At 46.6% G+C, this 16,407-nt stretch overlaps 1 protein-coding gene across 2 annotated transcripts; it reads left to right on the forward strand.

Annotated features, from left to right (window-relative positions):
* The first annotated feature begins 2,026 nt into the window (after positions 1-2,026).
* DOLPP1 (dolichyldiphosphatase 1) lies at positions 2,027-15,976 on the forward strand. 2 transcript variants are annotated; one of them, XM_086475781.1, is made up of 8 exons: positions 2,027-2,102; positions 9,758-9,858; positions 11,524-11,608; positions 11,880-11,979; positions 12,826-12,924; positions 14,275-14,403; positions 15,183-15,272; positions 15,769-15,976. In XM_086475781.1, exons 1-8 carry the CDS (start codon positions 2,027-2,029, stop codon positions 15,803-15,805), a joined length of 717 nt encoding a protein of 238 aa, XP_086331907.1. In that variant the 3' UTR covers positions 15,806-15,976. The 2 variants fall into 2 exon arrangements, with proteins under 2 accessions (XP_086331907.1, XP_086331908.1); XM_086475782.1 differs by lacking the exon at positions 14,275-14,403.
* Positions 15,977-16,407: the final 431 nt, after the last annotated feature.

Below are 16,407 nucleotides of genomic sequence, written 5' to 3' on the forward strand. Positions count from 1 at the left end.
AAATGTTCCTGAGTAGGAAAATTTTTGTCTCGTGCCACACCCTGAACGTTAGTTGAAAGAGTTAAAAGGCGTTTATCTTAGTTTCCATGGTGTCAGACTGTATACTCATTCCATCTCCAGAGCAGCTTTGTGCTTTCTTGTGCTGAAGGAACAGAGCAAAGGCTGCTCTGTGTATTGACACTTTCTTCTTATGTTCAGGAAGGAGTGGGTGAATATAGCAATGAAGCCCACAATTTTCAGTACTTGTCATGGTACATAGATCAAATGTAATCCACTCTGCCAGCGTAACTCTATATTCAATAGCTTGGAAAGGAGGAGATTTATTTAACTTGAATAATGAAAGCAGTAAATCACTCATGCTACCTTGTAGCAGCCTTCTGCAAAGAGCTGAACTTCTGCTGTAAATATTTGCTCTTTCTTTCCAAATAATAAGACTTCTATGCTATTTTTCTTCTTGCAATGCCAGCAAAGGTATCGACTTTGAAGAGGCTCTTGAAATTAATTGGACATAGTTGTAATTGCCATCTGAAAACAGGTGTATTACAACTGCAGGAAAAGGAGTGTTCTCCCTGTTCTGCAATCTTACTTTATCCCTTAACATGTTCACCATAGAAATCCTAGTCCATGTGCCCTCCTGACACATAAAAATTAAGGGCAACCCCTTGCCCACGTTTATTGCTCTTGCATTTTTATTTTTCTGTGAGTTTTATCTTTTAAAATTGAGTTAACTTTGATGTTTTGGTCTGACGGTGTATTTGCCTTCTACAAGCTTTTCTGTGTAACGCTGCTCACTTATCCCACTTTCGAAGTGCTGCACTGTTTGTGTCCTGCTTTTTCTTTAGCTTCCCCAGGTAAGTATTATTCTCTGGGCTCACATATGGGAACATTAATTTCGGTTTGGTCTCCAAAGTGCATGTTTTCAGTGGCCAAAGGTATTTTGGGCGAAGAAAAAAAAAAAAAAGGCATTGCCTGGCCTTTGCAGTACCTTTTTAAAGGATGTGCAGACCATGAGCTGCAGCATCCTGATTTCTCCTTGACATTCTGGATAGATTTTATTTCATGCTTTGTTTTTGCAAGTTCACGTTCACACAGGAGCTGCCGGTCCTTTACAGAGCTATAAAGGAGATGTGGCTACCAAAATCCATCTTCTTCCTAGTGTTATTTAAAAAAAAAAAAAAGAGATTTTCAGTTTTCAGCAGATGTTAGGCCTTGTCAGTTAATTACTCCTGTGCAGCGGCAAGTAGAGTTGTGAAATAATCCTGTTATGTACTACCTTAGTAATACCATTTATGAAATGAAGGATTCCCTTTTTAAACCCACACCTTTTCACCGGCCAAAAGGGTGACACGAGAGAAGGACAGCTTGGTTTTTATTCACGGACACCGGGGCCCGAGGAGGCGGCAGCTCCCCGCCACGCCAGCCCCAAGCCATGCCCCCCCCCCCCCCCCCAGGCCCCGCACCCTTCCCTCGGCGGCAGGGGGGTACCAGCCCCGCCGCAGGAGGCCGTGAGGCGCCGGGGCGGCTGCGAGGGGGAACTCCAGCTCCCTCCGGCCCGACTCCAGAGCGGGGCTCCCCAGGGCTGCAGCGGCCGGGGCCCCCCCAGGCCAGCGGCGGGCAGAGGGGCCATTTGAACCGCCAAGTCGCCAGCAGCCCCTTCCTCAGCCCCCCGTGCCAGCCACCCCAGCGCCGCGGTTGATTGGCTAAGAGCTGGCGGCAATGGGAGCTGGCGATTGGCTAATCTGCATCGCTCCTTTCGCCAATGACGAAGGGCAATGACGCCCGCCTTTCTTTCGATTGGCTTTCCCGCTACCTGCGTCCCCCTGCTATTGGACACCGATGCTAGTTGGCTATTGGCTCCGCCGCTCCCCGGGTTGGATTTTTAATTGGGTGGCTGTGGGTTGGCCGGCGCCTCACCTGCCGCGCAGCGTCATTGGGCTGCCGCTCTCCGCGCCCCCGCCCATTGGTCGCGCCGCCCCTTAAGTGCGTTCCGATTGGCCGTGGTGGCCCGGCCCGGTATCCGGGTAAGATGGCCGCAGTCGGAGAGTGCTCGCTCCCCGCTCCGTGGCGGCCGGTCTCCCTCACTCACGTCGAGTATCCCGCAGGTAAAGCTCCGCTTCGCCCCCGCCCGGCCTCCCCGGTGGCGGCCGCGCCGCGCCGCTCTGCTCCCCGCGGCGGGTCCTGCCCGCCGCTCCGCGGCACCCCTGAGGGCCGGGCTGGCAGCTGCGAAATAGTGAGCCATTGAGCGGCCGCCCTGAGGCGGAGAGGCGCGCGTGCGCGCTGGGGGCGGTGGGACTCGCTGCTGGATAGTGAGCCGCGGGGGGACTCGGTGGTGCGCATGCGCCCTGGTGCGGCGCCGTGCTCCAGGGGCTGCTGAGCCCCAGGCGGTGAGGGGGGTCGGGGCGCGGCCGCGTCCCGCCGCCGTGGAGCCCCGGGGCCGGGCTTGCTCTGCCTTGTCGCTCTGTCCTCAGCACTGCCTCGCACACCTCCGCAGCCCCCAGGCATGCCTGGCCATGTGCCGCTGCCCGTGGACCTCGAGGTGTGGGCCCCGCCCAGGGCGTGCCTGCTCCCCACAGCCCCGGTGCCGCCTTGCAGCACCACGGTGGGGCCTGGTGCCCCCTCCCTGCCCTGCTGTTGGGCGTCTGGGTTGGTGCTGGAGGTCTGACTTGGTGTGTCAGAGGGCCAGCTGGTCCTGGTGTTCCCTCGTGGCGTCCCAGGGAGCTGTGCCGTGGCAGGGTGGCCCTGTCCCCGAGGTGGGTTGGCTGCTAGGTGGCTTTTGTGGCTGTGCTGGGAGCAGGCCCCGGTGTTGTGCTTCCATCAGGCAGCGCTGTGGGAAATGCCTGGAGGACGACAGGCACGGGGCTTCCTGTAGGTCAGCTCTTGGCAGGGTGGGTTTGGGTACGGTCAGTGTGGAGAAGCAACGGGTGCCTGCGTGCGGGATGGGCTCTTGCAGCTGGGGGAGTGGTGTGATCCATAAAGGTCCTGTGCTGTGTCCCTGTGGCACTGCATGCCAGCAACCTGGCCCGTGTTGAGGTAGGATGAATCCTTGATCTACCAGCATGCAAGCACACATGGGTCTGTATTCAGATAGTGCCTGTCTAAGTAGTGTCTCATTAGTAACCGTGGTCTTTAGGAGCTCCTCTTCAGGTGCTTTGTGCTGTGCTGGTTTTAGGTGAGATAGAAAAACTATTTTTTTTTTTTTGGCTGCTTGTTGTAGTCAAAGATAATAGAAAAAGTAGGGTGTGAAGTGCCAGTGTTAGTATTGACAATCTAGTCAAAATCCAGTTTTGCTGTTAACGCTGTTCTCGATACTGCTGCTTCTTCTAGCAAGTCCCTAATTTGCCATAAAATGTTGCTGTGCGTCCTATTTCAATAGCTGGATTTTGGTTCCCGATGAAAGCTCCTCTCAGTAGTGCAATACCTAAAGCTTCCAAAGTGCTTAGGAATCTGCTGGGTTGAAAGTACTGATTTAGCCAGAAGACTTGAAATGTGACGACACTGAAAAGATCTGGTGCTGGAAATACATTATTTCTTGCCCTGCCCCCCCCCCCCCCCCTTTGTGGTTTTCTGTGATACTTTGCATGAAAGATTGGCATTTTCTTTTCTGTCTTGTGTTCTCCTTCACCCTGTACGTTCTTCTGCCATCCCCCTTCTCAAATACATCATTGTGACAGTTTGGGGGAGATGGGGGAATAACCTTTTCAGTAGTACAGATATACTAATTTTTGTATCTTATCTCCTTATCTGAACCTGGCAGCATACGCAGAGCGTCCTGTGCACTATTTGTTGGATTGGTTTGGGAGATGAAGGTGGATGAAATTGCTGCACAAGTGTTATCTGTCAAATCTTAAAGAATGTGACATAATGCAATTATTTTCTCTCTGCATTGAGTGCTTTTATCTTCATTGAGAAGATGATTGTGTGGAGGGGGTAAATGACCACCGAGATTAGAGTTATGTACTGAGCGGATGAAAACTGTATTTGTCTTGAATAAAACACGTAATTCTGGAAGGCTACGAAGTGGAAGCAAAGGACTGAAACATTAAACAGCCGGAGGTACAAAAATTTCTTAATTTATTTTGATGTAGACAAATGAGTTGCAGTAAGATGGTAGGTCTGGTACTTTTACCTGGATTTGGGGAGAGTGCTCTAACTTTATTTAGAAAGCTATTTACGTTCTGTCTGTGTACAGCTTGAGTCCAGGTCCATAGAGCTGCTGGATAATGTATATTTATAAAATAGTGATGTTGGCAGTATGCTGAGCACAATGGAGTTAATGTAGCCTTGTGCTGATAGAGAGGGGTCAGAATGAGAAGTAGGTCCTGCTTTTACCGACATAAATTATTAAGCTGCCTTGGCATGTCACTCGCTGTTGTGTGGCAAACAGCTTTTGCTCTTGGCTGATCCCAGAGGCTGCTGGCCTGGAGTGCAACGTGCTGAGCCACTGTGGCAACAGGCTCTTAAAATCTCACATCTTTAAAGACTTCCAGTGCAGAACTGCTGTCATCCCAGCTTTCATCTGCCAAGAGTGATGGTCCCTCTCGCTGTGACCAGGTGAAAAGCAGTCACTGCTGATTTCTGTCTGGCAGATGAAGCCCATTATTGGTCTTCTGCTTATAAGTGTGAAGGGGAGAGGTGTCTCCAGAAGGGTGCTCGTCCTCCCTGTCTTTATCTAATGTTTCCTTATCAACAGCGATACGGCGCAAAGCGCCAAACACCCATCCTTACTGCTGCTGTGGCTGCTCAGTTCTCCAGGGCTTTCTGCGATGTCGACTTAGAGCAAGATCAAATGAGAAACAGCAGATGAATGCTGTGGTGGTCAACTGCAAACTGGTCTGAGTAATGGGGTCTTGGAGACCTAACTGGAATGTTACCTGTAGTAAATGTCAAGGTCAAATGTAGGGAGAAGAGCCCCACAATGGCAGTGTTACCTGACAGTGTGTTAAAGCGTGCTGCTGAAGGGGAAGGTCTTCAAAAATATTGTCCTGATACTGCTTTCAGAAATGTTTGGTCCTGGAGCATTTCATATCAGCAGCTGTACTTTGGTGAAACCAAGGACTGATCTGGCATAGTGTCGGGTTGCTGGCAGGTAGGCAGGAATAATCCTTTTTCCGTATGTCTTTCCAGTAATCAGCTGGTGATTGCATCAGGATTGTTAAGTCCTTTGATGGATATATAAAAGCTGTCCTCTGAATTGCTCTCTGAACCCATTTCCACTTTGGATCTCGCAGTATCTTTCGCACTGAGCTTTGTAACTTAATGTGGTAGTTGTTTCTTTTCTGCTTTTAAGTCCACTGCTCAGTAATTTCACCAAACACTCTCATGTGCAGTGAGAGGTAACAAATGTTCGCTGTCCATTTCTCCATATCGTTCGTGACTTTATAGAACTGTTGCATCCTCTGTTTTCCCTTTTCAGCTGAAAATGTAGTTATTTGGTATTTTCTGAGTGGCTACTGTTTCATTCTTATCTTTGTCCCCTTTCTGTTTGCGTTTTCTGTGTTTACTATCCCTTTTTAGACAGTGACACCAAAATCACGTAATAAATTTTTGTAGTGCTGCAACAGTAGCTTGTTTTGATCTTAAAAATGTTGTTCTTGTCTTTTTGACTGCTGCAGAGCATTGGATACTACTCTGAAGGTATCGTCTCACACTAAGCCTGAGGGTTTCGTGTTTGCTGACAACTAGACTAAATCCTGTCACGTTGTGTGTATAATTAGGATTGTTTTTTCCCGTATGCATTGCTTTGCATGGGATGACTTTGTGTTGCAGACTTAAAACTCATCTTCAGGGACTTCCTGTCTGTAGGGTGAGAAACATTGGAGAAACATTGAGTTCCTGGTTTGTTTGGGGTTTTTTTTTAATTATTTGGAGAAATAAAAACTTCCTCTCTTCAGTGCAGCTGGGATTCTTGAAGCTCTGGGACTCTGGACTCCTCTTCTTACATTGGACAAATTCTTTAAGGAGAGAAACCCAGCGTGCCAAACCCTTTCTCTGCAGCATGACAGAGAATCTTCCTGTTTTCTCAGTTATGAAGTGTGTTTACTACAGTCAGGCAGAGCTGGAGAGGCAAACGTGCAGAATCAACCCATCGGAGCAAAGGTGCTCGTGCTGTGTGTCCTTTGGCTCAGCAGTTCTCGTTGCTATTCAGTGTCAGCACGTGTTGCTCCTATAGGAATGTTTGTGCTGATAACCCTTGCTGTGATTTCTGTTTAGGGTGGTGGCTCGCCAGTCAGGGCTCCTTCTGTAGCTCAGTCCTATCTGTTGAAAGAAGCAGAGAGCACTCGGTTGTTTGGCCGCTTTAATGCGGCGTTTTATGTTTAACCTTCCTGCAGAAGTTTCGTGCCTGATGCTTGCCTTTTATGCTGTAATTTAAAGCCTCCTGAAGATATTTTTGCTGCCCCACAGCTTGTGATATCAGGATATGCGCCAGTAGAGGAAATGATGATCCGTCATGCATATTGACTGGTGTAAATGCATGTGACACACATACACTGCATGTTGGCTGTGCGACTTGCACACATGCGTTTAGTCGAGAACATCGGTCCAGCAGCAGCGCCACAAATAGATGCTTCAATAGGAAGCAGCAGTGGTGATGGTGAAGCTAGATCTTGCGGTAGGATGTGGTTAAAGTGCTGTTGATTCGTGTTTTTACATTATATGCAGGTTAAGCTAATGCGGTAAAGCTTGGATATTTCCACTGAAAGAATGCTGGGTAAAATGTTGAATTGGAGCAGAAGCAGATGCTGAATGAAGGCTGAAAAAAATAGCATGCTTCTGAGCTATGTATAGTGTTTCACCTGTTTATCTCTTGGGTGCCTAAAAATGAGGTAGTTGGGTTCTTTAATTTTGCCTCTTGAGCTCCAAATGATGTCCAGGGAAGGCTGGACTTTAAAAAGGTAGAATTTAAACAAAACAAAACCCAAGCTACGTATTAAATAGATTTTCCTTCTGCATTTTTCCAGGGGTTTTGTCTCTGATCTTGCTGGCTGGAGGAATTGCTTTAGAATTCCCAAATTCAGTAAAATGAAGAAAAATTAATTTTTATAAAAAGGTAGTGGGGAGACCTGCTTGCTAGATCTGACTGGACTTCAAACTGTCGGCTCTCCTGCAAGTCCCCTTTCCTGGGAATACGTCTCCGAGCGCACTGGAGCGTGAGAGTAGGCGGGAGTGACACAAGTAATCCCGCTCTGAGGCCCCAGGAGCGCTGTGCGGTGATCAGCGCTGGCCTTTCTCTCAGAGCTCGCTTTGCCTTCTTCACTGGGGATTTCCAGTCATTTCGGAGCTGGTTTAGTTAGTGCAGCTCTGCCTTGCCGCTAATCGAGCGAGTACATTTACGGTGGCATTAGTGAGCTCCCGGGGTAGCTCCCAGGGCATAGCAATACCTTCAGTTCGTGCGCAGGGATTTATTTGTCTCCCTCCTCTAGAAAAAATGGCTTCGGAATGTGATTCTGTTTGATTGCTGTTAGCCGCAGTAACGTGAAATATAATTAATGCTATCTCTGTTCTGTTTTAAATGGACAGCTGAAATGTTTGGGGAGCTATTGTGTTAAGATTGTTTGAGTAAAGCTACTCTGCCTGCAGGCAGCCTCTGAGAGCGATGTTTCTGGTTCTCCACCTCAGATTCAAGTGTGGGTGTTGGGCTGGTGAAGTCTGGGTGGCTTGATTTATTGGTTATGTTATCATGTAACATAATGGAGGATCTTGAGTTTGGTACTGCTGATGCTATTTAAATTAAAAGACTACTTCCTTAAGTATTCTTCCACCATCTGCACAAGAGATAGAACCCCCCTGAGAAGATAAATAATCTGTTTTTGGTTTCTACTTGACAAAATTACGGCTTTTAGTCTTGAAGTGCTAAGCCTTTGTGGACCATGGATTAACAGTGAGTGACCTGAAACATGGTGATTCCTCGATGAGGAGCTTTCTTCAGTTGGTGACACTGGAACTGGGACTATTGGAAAGTATTGCTCAGGCTTTCTGGGTAGTTTTGATTGTCTGGTGGGTTGTCTCATGGATTACCTCATCATTTAAGACAGGATTAATTTTGTTGAGAGTTTGTGATTTATGTAAAACCATAAGGGGCTTGATCCTCTATTGCCAGGTAACTGGTACTGTCACTTATATCCACTTTGTGTTACCGTAATACATTGCTGTTCTGCTTTGGGAGCATTTGGAACCCACCTGATGCAAGGCAAACCTGCCTTGTGGTGCAAGAAAAGCTTCAAATTTAGTGTTGTCTGACGCTTTTCAGGTCAAAACCAAAATAGAACCTCACTTCAGTGAAAACCCGGTGTTCTTGGGGGTTGTGTCCTCCAGCTCCTCCTAATTTCACTGGTGATGCAAGCTACAACTCCTGCAAGTAATCCTTGCTGATCATGTTGCTGGTTCCCAAATCTAACCCGGTCTGTAAATCAAGAGGGATCTGTGCACTGTACCTGATGTAACCACAACTATGTGGCAATACCATCAGCAGCGTGAACTTTGTAGCAGTGCAGTAACTTTTTTTTTAATCAGTTCCAGTATTCAGAGGCTGAGGTTGAAGTCTGTTTTGCCAAGTGCTGTTTTAAAATGTGGGTGCGTGGGCTGGGGAGACTCAGTATCTTACAGTGGAATTGATCTGGGAAGGAGTCCAATGCTCAGCCTTGCAGAGGCATCCTGTTTCCTTTTGAGAGGAGGGAGGAAGGAAAATTTATGTGGGGGCCGATCCTCTTCTGCTCAGTGATGGGATGGAGAAGATCTAGTCTCTGAGAACCAATAAAGTACCCTCTTAAGTTGCTCGCTGCATTCATACTGCATTTTTGTAGTGACTGCTGTCTCTTAAAAGATTCCCTGGTAGATCGTTCTTGCTCTCCTGTTGTGAGTTGCTGACCTTGGAGCAAAATTATTCTGTTAACTTTTTGTTTCCTCAGAATTTATGCTGACATCTTCTCTCCAAATACTTTTGTATGTGTCCTTTTTCAGGGAGCAAAGGCAAGAGAAACTTAGATCAAAATACATAGCTGCTCTTGACTGTTCTTTGCCTACTTCTGTGTCTGTGATAGTTCAGGATAAAGGTTTTGCGCTACCTTCTGCCCTCTTGTGAGGTCCTATTGCTGCTCCCCAGTTCTCCCTGGGGGATATCTAGGCTGTTTGGTATTTGAGGGGGAGGCCCAAAGTCTCTTCTGTGTGATACAAGTGGGCTACTGGTTAAAAAGTAGAGCCTCCTTTTTTCCCTTTATCTCCAGCTATGTTTAGCTATTTCTTTTCTGCCCATTTTGCTAATGCTAGTGTTCATGGAGACACATGGTGAGACAGATTAGGGAGCTGATCCAGCTGAAAACTAACCCATTTTAGTAAGGGAGTGGGAAAGGATTTGTTTGGGGAGTGTTTGCTGGTAATTGCTGGCACAGGGAGGCAATTTGAATGAGGGGGAGGGAAAGACGCTGCCTCTTTTGCAGCAGCCTGCGCTTATGTTGGATGAAAGTGACTCTTAGCCCACACCCACGGTCATTGTTGTAAATTGGCTGGCAGTAATCTCTGCTGAACGGTGCCAAGCTCCTGGTCCCTGCTTTTGAACCTGTGTGTGAGCACTGCTGCCTTCCTTGTCTGGGCTCCTGGCGGGCTGGAGCAGCGGCAGTCAGTCTGCAAAATGGAGACTGGGGCAGTGCTGAGTTTGCCCCTCTGCTCTCGGTGATTCCGAGCACCAGCTGACCCACGCTCTGGTGGCAGGCAGGTGCCTGTGGAGTTCAAACTGATTTGTTTCTCTTGTTTGTTTCCCTAGGTGATTTCTCTGGTCAGCTTTTAGCTTATTTGAGTCTTGGTCCAATATTCATTATTGTTGGCTTTGTAACACTCATCATATTCAAGAGAGAGCTTCACACGGTGAGTCCTTCTCTCCCTTCCCAGCTTCGCCTTATAACAAAAGTATTTTCCTTTGTCACCTGGTGCTTCTGTATTCACACTTCTTTTTTTTTTCTCTTTAAAGAGCAAGCTTGGGTAAGGTGATTTTCCTGTCAAAGCACAGCAGGAGACACTTAGCACCTGTACCAGGTTAAAAGACTGCTTAGCCTTTGACTTTTCTGTTACTCTGTGGTCTGTTTCGGGCGTTATCCATCCAAAAACATTGAGGGAGATGTCTGAGGAACTAACAAATGCTGTTGCAGAGTGGGAACACTCCCAAGATCATAGGATCAGCAGGATCATAGCACTAGTAGGTTCCTGCAAGAGGGGCAGCATATGCAGAAGATGGTGTCTAACTCAGTAGGATTTGCTTTCTTTGAGCTACTGAGGCAGAAAAGGGGATACGAACCAAACCCAACAGATTCCCAGGGGAGTGGATCTGTCTATAAGGGCTGCTTCCCAGCTGTGAATCAAATACCAGGGGTAGAAGACAATTGCTTCTGCCTCAATGACCAATAAGGGACTTTTTTCTAATACATAATGCTTTCTGTCTGTTCTTACAGGTAGTTGGGAATCCATGTGATGGATAAATTCCCTTTAGGAGGTACAGACCTCTTGTAACATTTGCCCTAAGTAAACAGATAAAACAGGGGCCAGTGAAAGCATTTTGGCAGCAGACTTCTGATATAGGGCTGCGGTGTCATGGGGACTAGTGGCTCAAGGGACCTGGGAATGGGACTTCTAGGTTATTTATTAAGCTGACGCTAGCTAGGAGAGGCAGCTGTTAAGTTTTGACAACCCAAAGGTTTCTTGTTGACCCAAAAGAGAGAATAAGCTAGAGTAACTATTGCACAAATGCATAGGTTTTTGAATAGCAGGGGCTTGTTAGGTGTTGGTAATGAGACAAATGTTGAGGTTGTCTCCCAGTTCTTTATGTGGGAAGTCAGCATTGAGCTGGAGAGAGACGCTAGCTGACTTGCAGCAGCCTGACCTGTAGCTCAGGACACAGAGCGAAAAATTGCTTCATCATCTGGAATGGGACAGAGTGTTAAGGAGGCAGAGTATTGTCACCAGCTGGGAATCTGATCACAGCAGCAGGACTAATTTAGGGGAGGTGTATGGACTATGGAATTAAAGAGTAAAAATAAATGCTACCAGTCTGGCTCAGTTCAGAATGTGATTTCATTTTGAACTAAGACAGCAACTTCAAGGTTAAAATATAGAGGGGAAAAGCCAGAAAGCCTAAAAAGTGACCCCTTTTTTAAGCTATTTACCCAAATAATAGTGTGTGCACTCCCCCTGTTGGTTGTTGGGAAAAGACAATCCCTTAAAACCTGCCTTGTTAAAATATGTCACTTTCCACACTTGCTGGTGAAAGTATGCTAACGGAATTGCTGTACGTTTTTGTCTTTTTCTGTGTATTGTCTGCTGAAAAGCTGCATATACACAATGTGTTGCCAAATAGGCAAAGTGGACTGAAAAAGAAATGCTTTTCTTCCTTAGGTAGAGAATTTTGAAGCCATTGTTTTTAACTCTAGTAGTCAGAAAAGAAAATCAGAAACATGGTTGGGGGTTTTCTCAACAGAGAGCGCCTGGTAAGTAGATGGATCTTTTAGATAGGATGACACAGTTGTCTTGCCTTCACAGATCTCTTTCTTGGGCGGGCTGGCATTCAACGAGGGAGTGAACTGGTTAATAAAAAATGTAATCCGGGAGCCTCGGCCCTGCGAAGGTATGGTATGGCCCCTTGGTGTCATGGTGTCAGCTGAGTTCTGAGTGGAGTGCTAACTGCGGGGGGGGGTTAGAGGATATTTTCCCCTTTGGCTCATGTTGGCTTTGGATGTTTGGGTGTAAGAAGGCTGGCAGAGCCATCTGAGCAGAGACTTGTCCTGTGAACTCCTGTGCACATACTCCAGCAGAGTGGTCTGGCTTCACCTCTGGAGCATTCCAGCTGCTACGTACAGAGTAGACCTTGACCATACTCTTTCTTCTTCTCTTCCCAGAAGCCCATTCAACAGTGACCACAAAATATGGGATGCCGTCCAGCCACTCCCAATTCATGTGGTTTTTCTCTGTCTATTCCTTTCTGTTCCTTTATTTAAGGTAAAAATTCAATGTCAGGTTCTGGCTGTTAATATGTTGAAACACCTGAAATAGATGGCTCCCTTGCTGTGTGCCATTCAGTGGCCTAATGGAGTTAAAGCGGAGGAACTCCACAGTTTACTGTGGCCAGGGTGGTTGAAGCATGTCTGTCTCTATCTGAATGTAGGGCTGTAGTTACCTCTGCTGAAAACTGAAGGGTACAGGTGGACCTCCTATGCCTGTGTGGGTACAGGTCTCCTGATGTGCTTTTTCTAAGCCGTGGTGATCCACCAGTGTGAGGGAAGAGGGGGGGGGATAGGGAGGAGGAAAGAAGAGCTGCTTTCTCATGTGTCTGCTCAGTTTTGTCAGTGGGGTTGTCCGCAGTCTTTTAGGAAATACCTGTTGCCCACTTGCATGACCTTTTAGTTCATCTCCCTTCCCAAGTACTGGTTTTACGTGCTGTGCTGTGCTTTTCTGAAATTCTCGCTGGGGCATGGCTCTGTCTTGTGGCTCTGCGTGTGGAGGAAGGCAAAACTCACAGTTCCTCCTAGCTTTGTGGACAACGGAGGGACTCTGATGTCTTGGCTCCCTGTTGCATATGCTCAGCATGTGCCTTTCACATCAGTTGCAGTAATTGTGAGCATTCTGCCTTCCATCACAGCAATCCCTGTTAACAGTTGGAGAGAGAGAAGCGTGGCTTTCTGGCTTCTCTTTAGCTGCTGCCCGTGGGACAGATTGCTTCTGGGATGGTATCGAGCTGCCCATGACCCCACTGGAGTAGAGCTTTCCTAGGGTTTCAGAGATAGAAGAGAGATAAGGACTGCTCAGCTCCCTGCCACTGTGCTAATGGCTCTCCATCTCTTTCAGAATGCACCAAACAAACAATGCGAGGTTTCTGGATTTACTATGGCGACATGTGCTGTCCATCTGCCTCGTCACAGTGGCTTTGCTAGTCTCATATAGTAGGTATGGAGCAATTGTTTGTCTTATGCTCTCATACAGTCCTGTGGCCTTGAACAGCCAGCAGACCTGTCCTTCCTTATCCTGCATTCCTGATCTAATTCTCGACGACTGCATTGTACGAGTCGGAGCTTTGGGGAAGTTGCTGTGCTGCCATGAGACCCTTCAGATAAGCAAAGGTGCTACATGTGTGGTGCTTCACAGAAGCAGTTATAAAACCCAGGATCAGCTGAGCTTGTACCAATTCCCTGTCGGCTCCATTGCCATGCTCTAGCCTCACTGCCTCGCCCTCTTGCCAGCACTAACCATGCAAGCATTGCACCATGCCTTGGCACACCAGCATCGGCAGCATGTGGGTTGCTACAGTTGATCAATCCGATTGTTTTGCTTGAGTATTAGTTAATAAAAACATCTATAGCTGTTTGACTTGCAAGTTTTAGTTGTAGTAAGACGAATAAAGAAAATGAAAATTTGCTAATGATATTTTTTCCCTTTAGTAGATTTTTTTAAAAAAATGTATATATGCACACATATAAAATGAGCTCCAGTGACTGGGAACCAGACTAATTCAGGCTAGAAATAAGGCCATGTTTTCCACAGGAAAGTAATAGCCTGTTGTAGTACAGTTGACTGTACACTAGAGCTGATTCCTTATGACTGTTTGTTTTGTTTTTTTTTTAAAATTCTGACAGGACAATTTCATAAGAGATATATGGTCTAATTCAAATAAAAATTAATTTGAGGAAATCCAGTGGCCTGTGCTAGGCAGCGGGTCAGATAAGATGATCTTAACGGCTTTGTGATATATGGGTGAAAAGAATTTTGAATGTGACTCATGTAGCTCGTATGCACGGATAACTTAACAGACCATTAATACAGCTTTCTGAATGGCTGCAATCACAGTAAGCACGCTGTGGTAGTGCAGCCTTTGTGCTGTCATATTTGAGAGCAGCAAAACTGTAACAAAAATGGTCTTAAAAGCCTTTAAGCCCCAGCTTTGGTGGCTTGGAGGGGACTTGTCCTGTTACTGGCTTTGGAAAAGTCTCTTGTAGGAACCAACAGTAGTGGTTCCTCAGCTAATCCAAAGATAGATGAAGAAGAATGTGGAGGGTTATTGAGTTAAGCTCAAACTAGAAGTGCTCTAAACTGAAACTGCTGTAGCAGGGAGGACAGGTTTTTTTTCCCCGCTTTTTTTTTTTTTTTGCCAGCTTTTTAATGAAAAAAGTAAGATACCCACTTTTAACATCTGGAGGATGACTTGTGCGGAATGTCTGAGGGTCCAGTGAAACATCACCCCTTGAGTCATGCCTCTTCTTGGTTTAAAGCCTGTCTGGTGGCTCTTGTCTCCCACTGCAGGGTTTATTTGCTTTACCACACCTGGAGCCAAGTCTTGTATGGAGGTGTGGCGGGAAGCATTATGGCCATAGCCTGGTTTGCCTTCACACAAGAGATACTAACTCCTCTCTTCCCAAGGATAGCTGCATGGTAAGTCTCTTTACTCTGTGGAGGTTTCGTTCCTGCAAGTCTGCGTTCTGTGGATTGCTGTTTTGCTCGTTAAATGAGTCCCTTGCTATGAGCTGGTACCTCAGGTGTGATAGAATTACCTGGCAAAAGGAAATCTTCCTAATCAATCAGTGTAAAAATTGTACCTTGAATGTGAAGCTAAGCAAACATAAAGATGCCTCAGTCTCTTAAAGTTTTAGTTGTAGCTGTGCAAGCCCTGACTGTAAACAGGCTGCTTGAAACTTCCATGAACTGCCTAAGTTAGAGATGTTAGAAATGAGAATTCCTGGTTCTGTTGCAGTTTGCATACTGACTGTTGTGTAACCTACTTGTTCCTTCATGTTTTCTTGTGCATGCATATACAAAAAATCCAATCTCCTTGCCTGACGTGGGTGGGGGAGAGAGGACGTTTAAGCCACTGTTAGGTTTGTAAAGCCCTACTGAAGTGTGAGGTGTGGCAGAGTGCTGGAGAAGCTTTTCAAGCGCAGCAGACCTTTCTTAATGAATGTCTAATAACTTAGTGAAATTTCAAAGCCATTTAAATGTAATATAGTCTGGAAACATTGTGCAAGGAAAGAAAAAAGAGGAGGAGTTTTTGATTAAATTTAACAAGGAGCCCTTTTCCCAGCCTGAAGGGTAATAAATGGTGTTGTTAACTCTGAAGCAGTTTTTGTGCCTTTTTTTTTTTTTTTTAAATCAAAATTGTGGTGGAGAAAAAGTCTTAATTATTTCCCGTTTTCCACCACCTTGTCTGTTTTCAGGCCAATTTCAGAGTTCTTTTTAATCCGAGATACCAGCCTCATTCCTAACATCCTGTGGTTTGAATACACAGTCACGAGAGCAGAGGCAAGGTAAGTTTTATTGGGGGGGGGGGTGGGGGGGGTGGAGGAGCTGTAGCTGGTTTGACTTGTCAGATGTAGTTATTAATTTATTTTACAATATGTAGATAGCTGCTGTGGGTAGAATAGTGCAGAGTAAAGAAATAGCAAGTAGCGGGTTAGCTGCTGCATCTGGAAGGTGAGTCTGTTGGGGAGTGTTTGGGATTAAAGAATGTTTCCTTTCGATGGGATTTCAGCTCCCTAGCCCATGGGTTTTACAAGCAGTTGTTTATAATCTTGCAGCCACATGCGAGCTTGTGCGCACTTAAGACACAGGGGATGTTCTGGGACTGTAAAGAGCAGGAAGGACCCAGCTCCCTGTAGAATATGGTGGGGGCAGCTGTATTCTTGCGAGGAGCTAAGCAGAGCCTCGCTTTATAAACTCCTGTCTTCTGCCCGCTGGTTTGCAGCAACACCCTGCGATGGGCTTGGGGCCCCCTCTCACCTGCCCTCTGTGTTGCCCTTGCAGAAACAGACAGCGCAAGCTGGGTACGAAGCTCCAGTGACTCGAGGCGTGGGGACCAGAGTTTTAACGGAGACAGACAAGAGCAGAGACCTGGGAGCAGCAAGGAGCCTTTTAACAGACGGACCAAAGGAACAGGCAGGGACCATACCCCAAACCTGAAAGCCTTTGCTCTGCTTTAGCAGCTAGCTGGATGCTCCCTGATGCATGTGGGACCGTGCAGGAGTAGAAACTCATTTTCAACACAGATGCACATTGCCGGTTGGAATGTACCATCGTGTCTACGTCAGGGGAGGGGGGAGAAAATGCCTGGTGTCATGTTCGGGGGAGGGAAAACCAAAAATGAATCCTTTCTGTGACTTTTTTTTTTTTTCCAGCATGAAATATACACACTATTTATTTATTTTTTTAAATGGAACTATTGTTTTTGGGGTGGGTGAGGCATTGATTGTGTGTTTTGTTTTTGCTTTTTTGTTTGGATTTTTCTTTTTGGAAGAAGATGACAAAACTAGTCTCAAGCTGATCATGCTTAATTAGGGCTTTTAATTTTTAAAAGCTTCTTAGGGGGGAGGGGGACTAGGATGGGGTGACCTAGGCAGAAGGGAGAGGAAGACTTTCTGTCCTTTCTGCAACCAGTTTGGGAGA

The sequence above is a fragment of the Leptosomus discolor genome, chromosome 19 (assembly GCF_034619465.1).
Source record: "Leptosomus discolor isolate bLepDis1 chromosome 19, bLepDis1.hap2, whole genome shotgun sequence".
Classification (NCBI taxonomy): domain Eukaryota; kingdom Metazoa; phylum Chordata; class Aves; order Leptosomiformes; family Leptosomidae; genus Leptosomus; species Leptosomus discolor.

Bases quoted from the DNA above. Each gene is read 5' to 3' on its own strand.
- DOLPP1 (XM_086475781.1), top strand. From the start codon at position 2,027: ATGGCCGCAGTCGGAGAGTGCTCGCTCCCCGCTCCGTGGCGGCCGGTC. The intron at 11,980-12,825 runs GTAAAAATTCAA...CATCTCTTTCAG, and splicing joins TTTCTGTTCCTTTATTTAAG to AATGCACCAAACAAACAATG. The intron at 12,925-14,274 runs GTATGGAGCAAT...CTCCCACTGCAG, and splicing joins TTGCTAGTCTCATATAGTAG to GGTTTATTTGCTTTACCACA.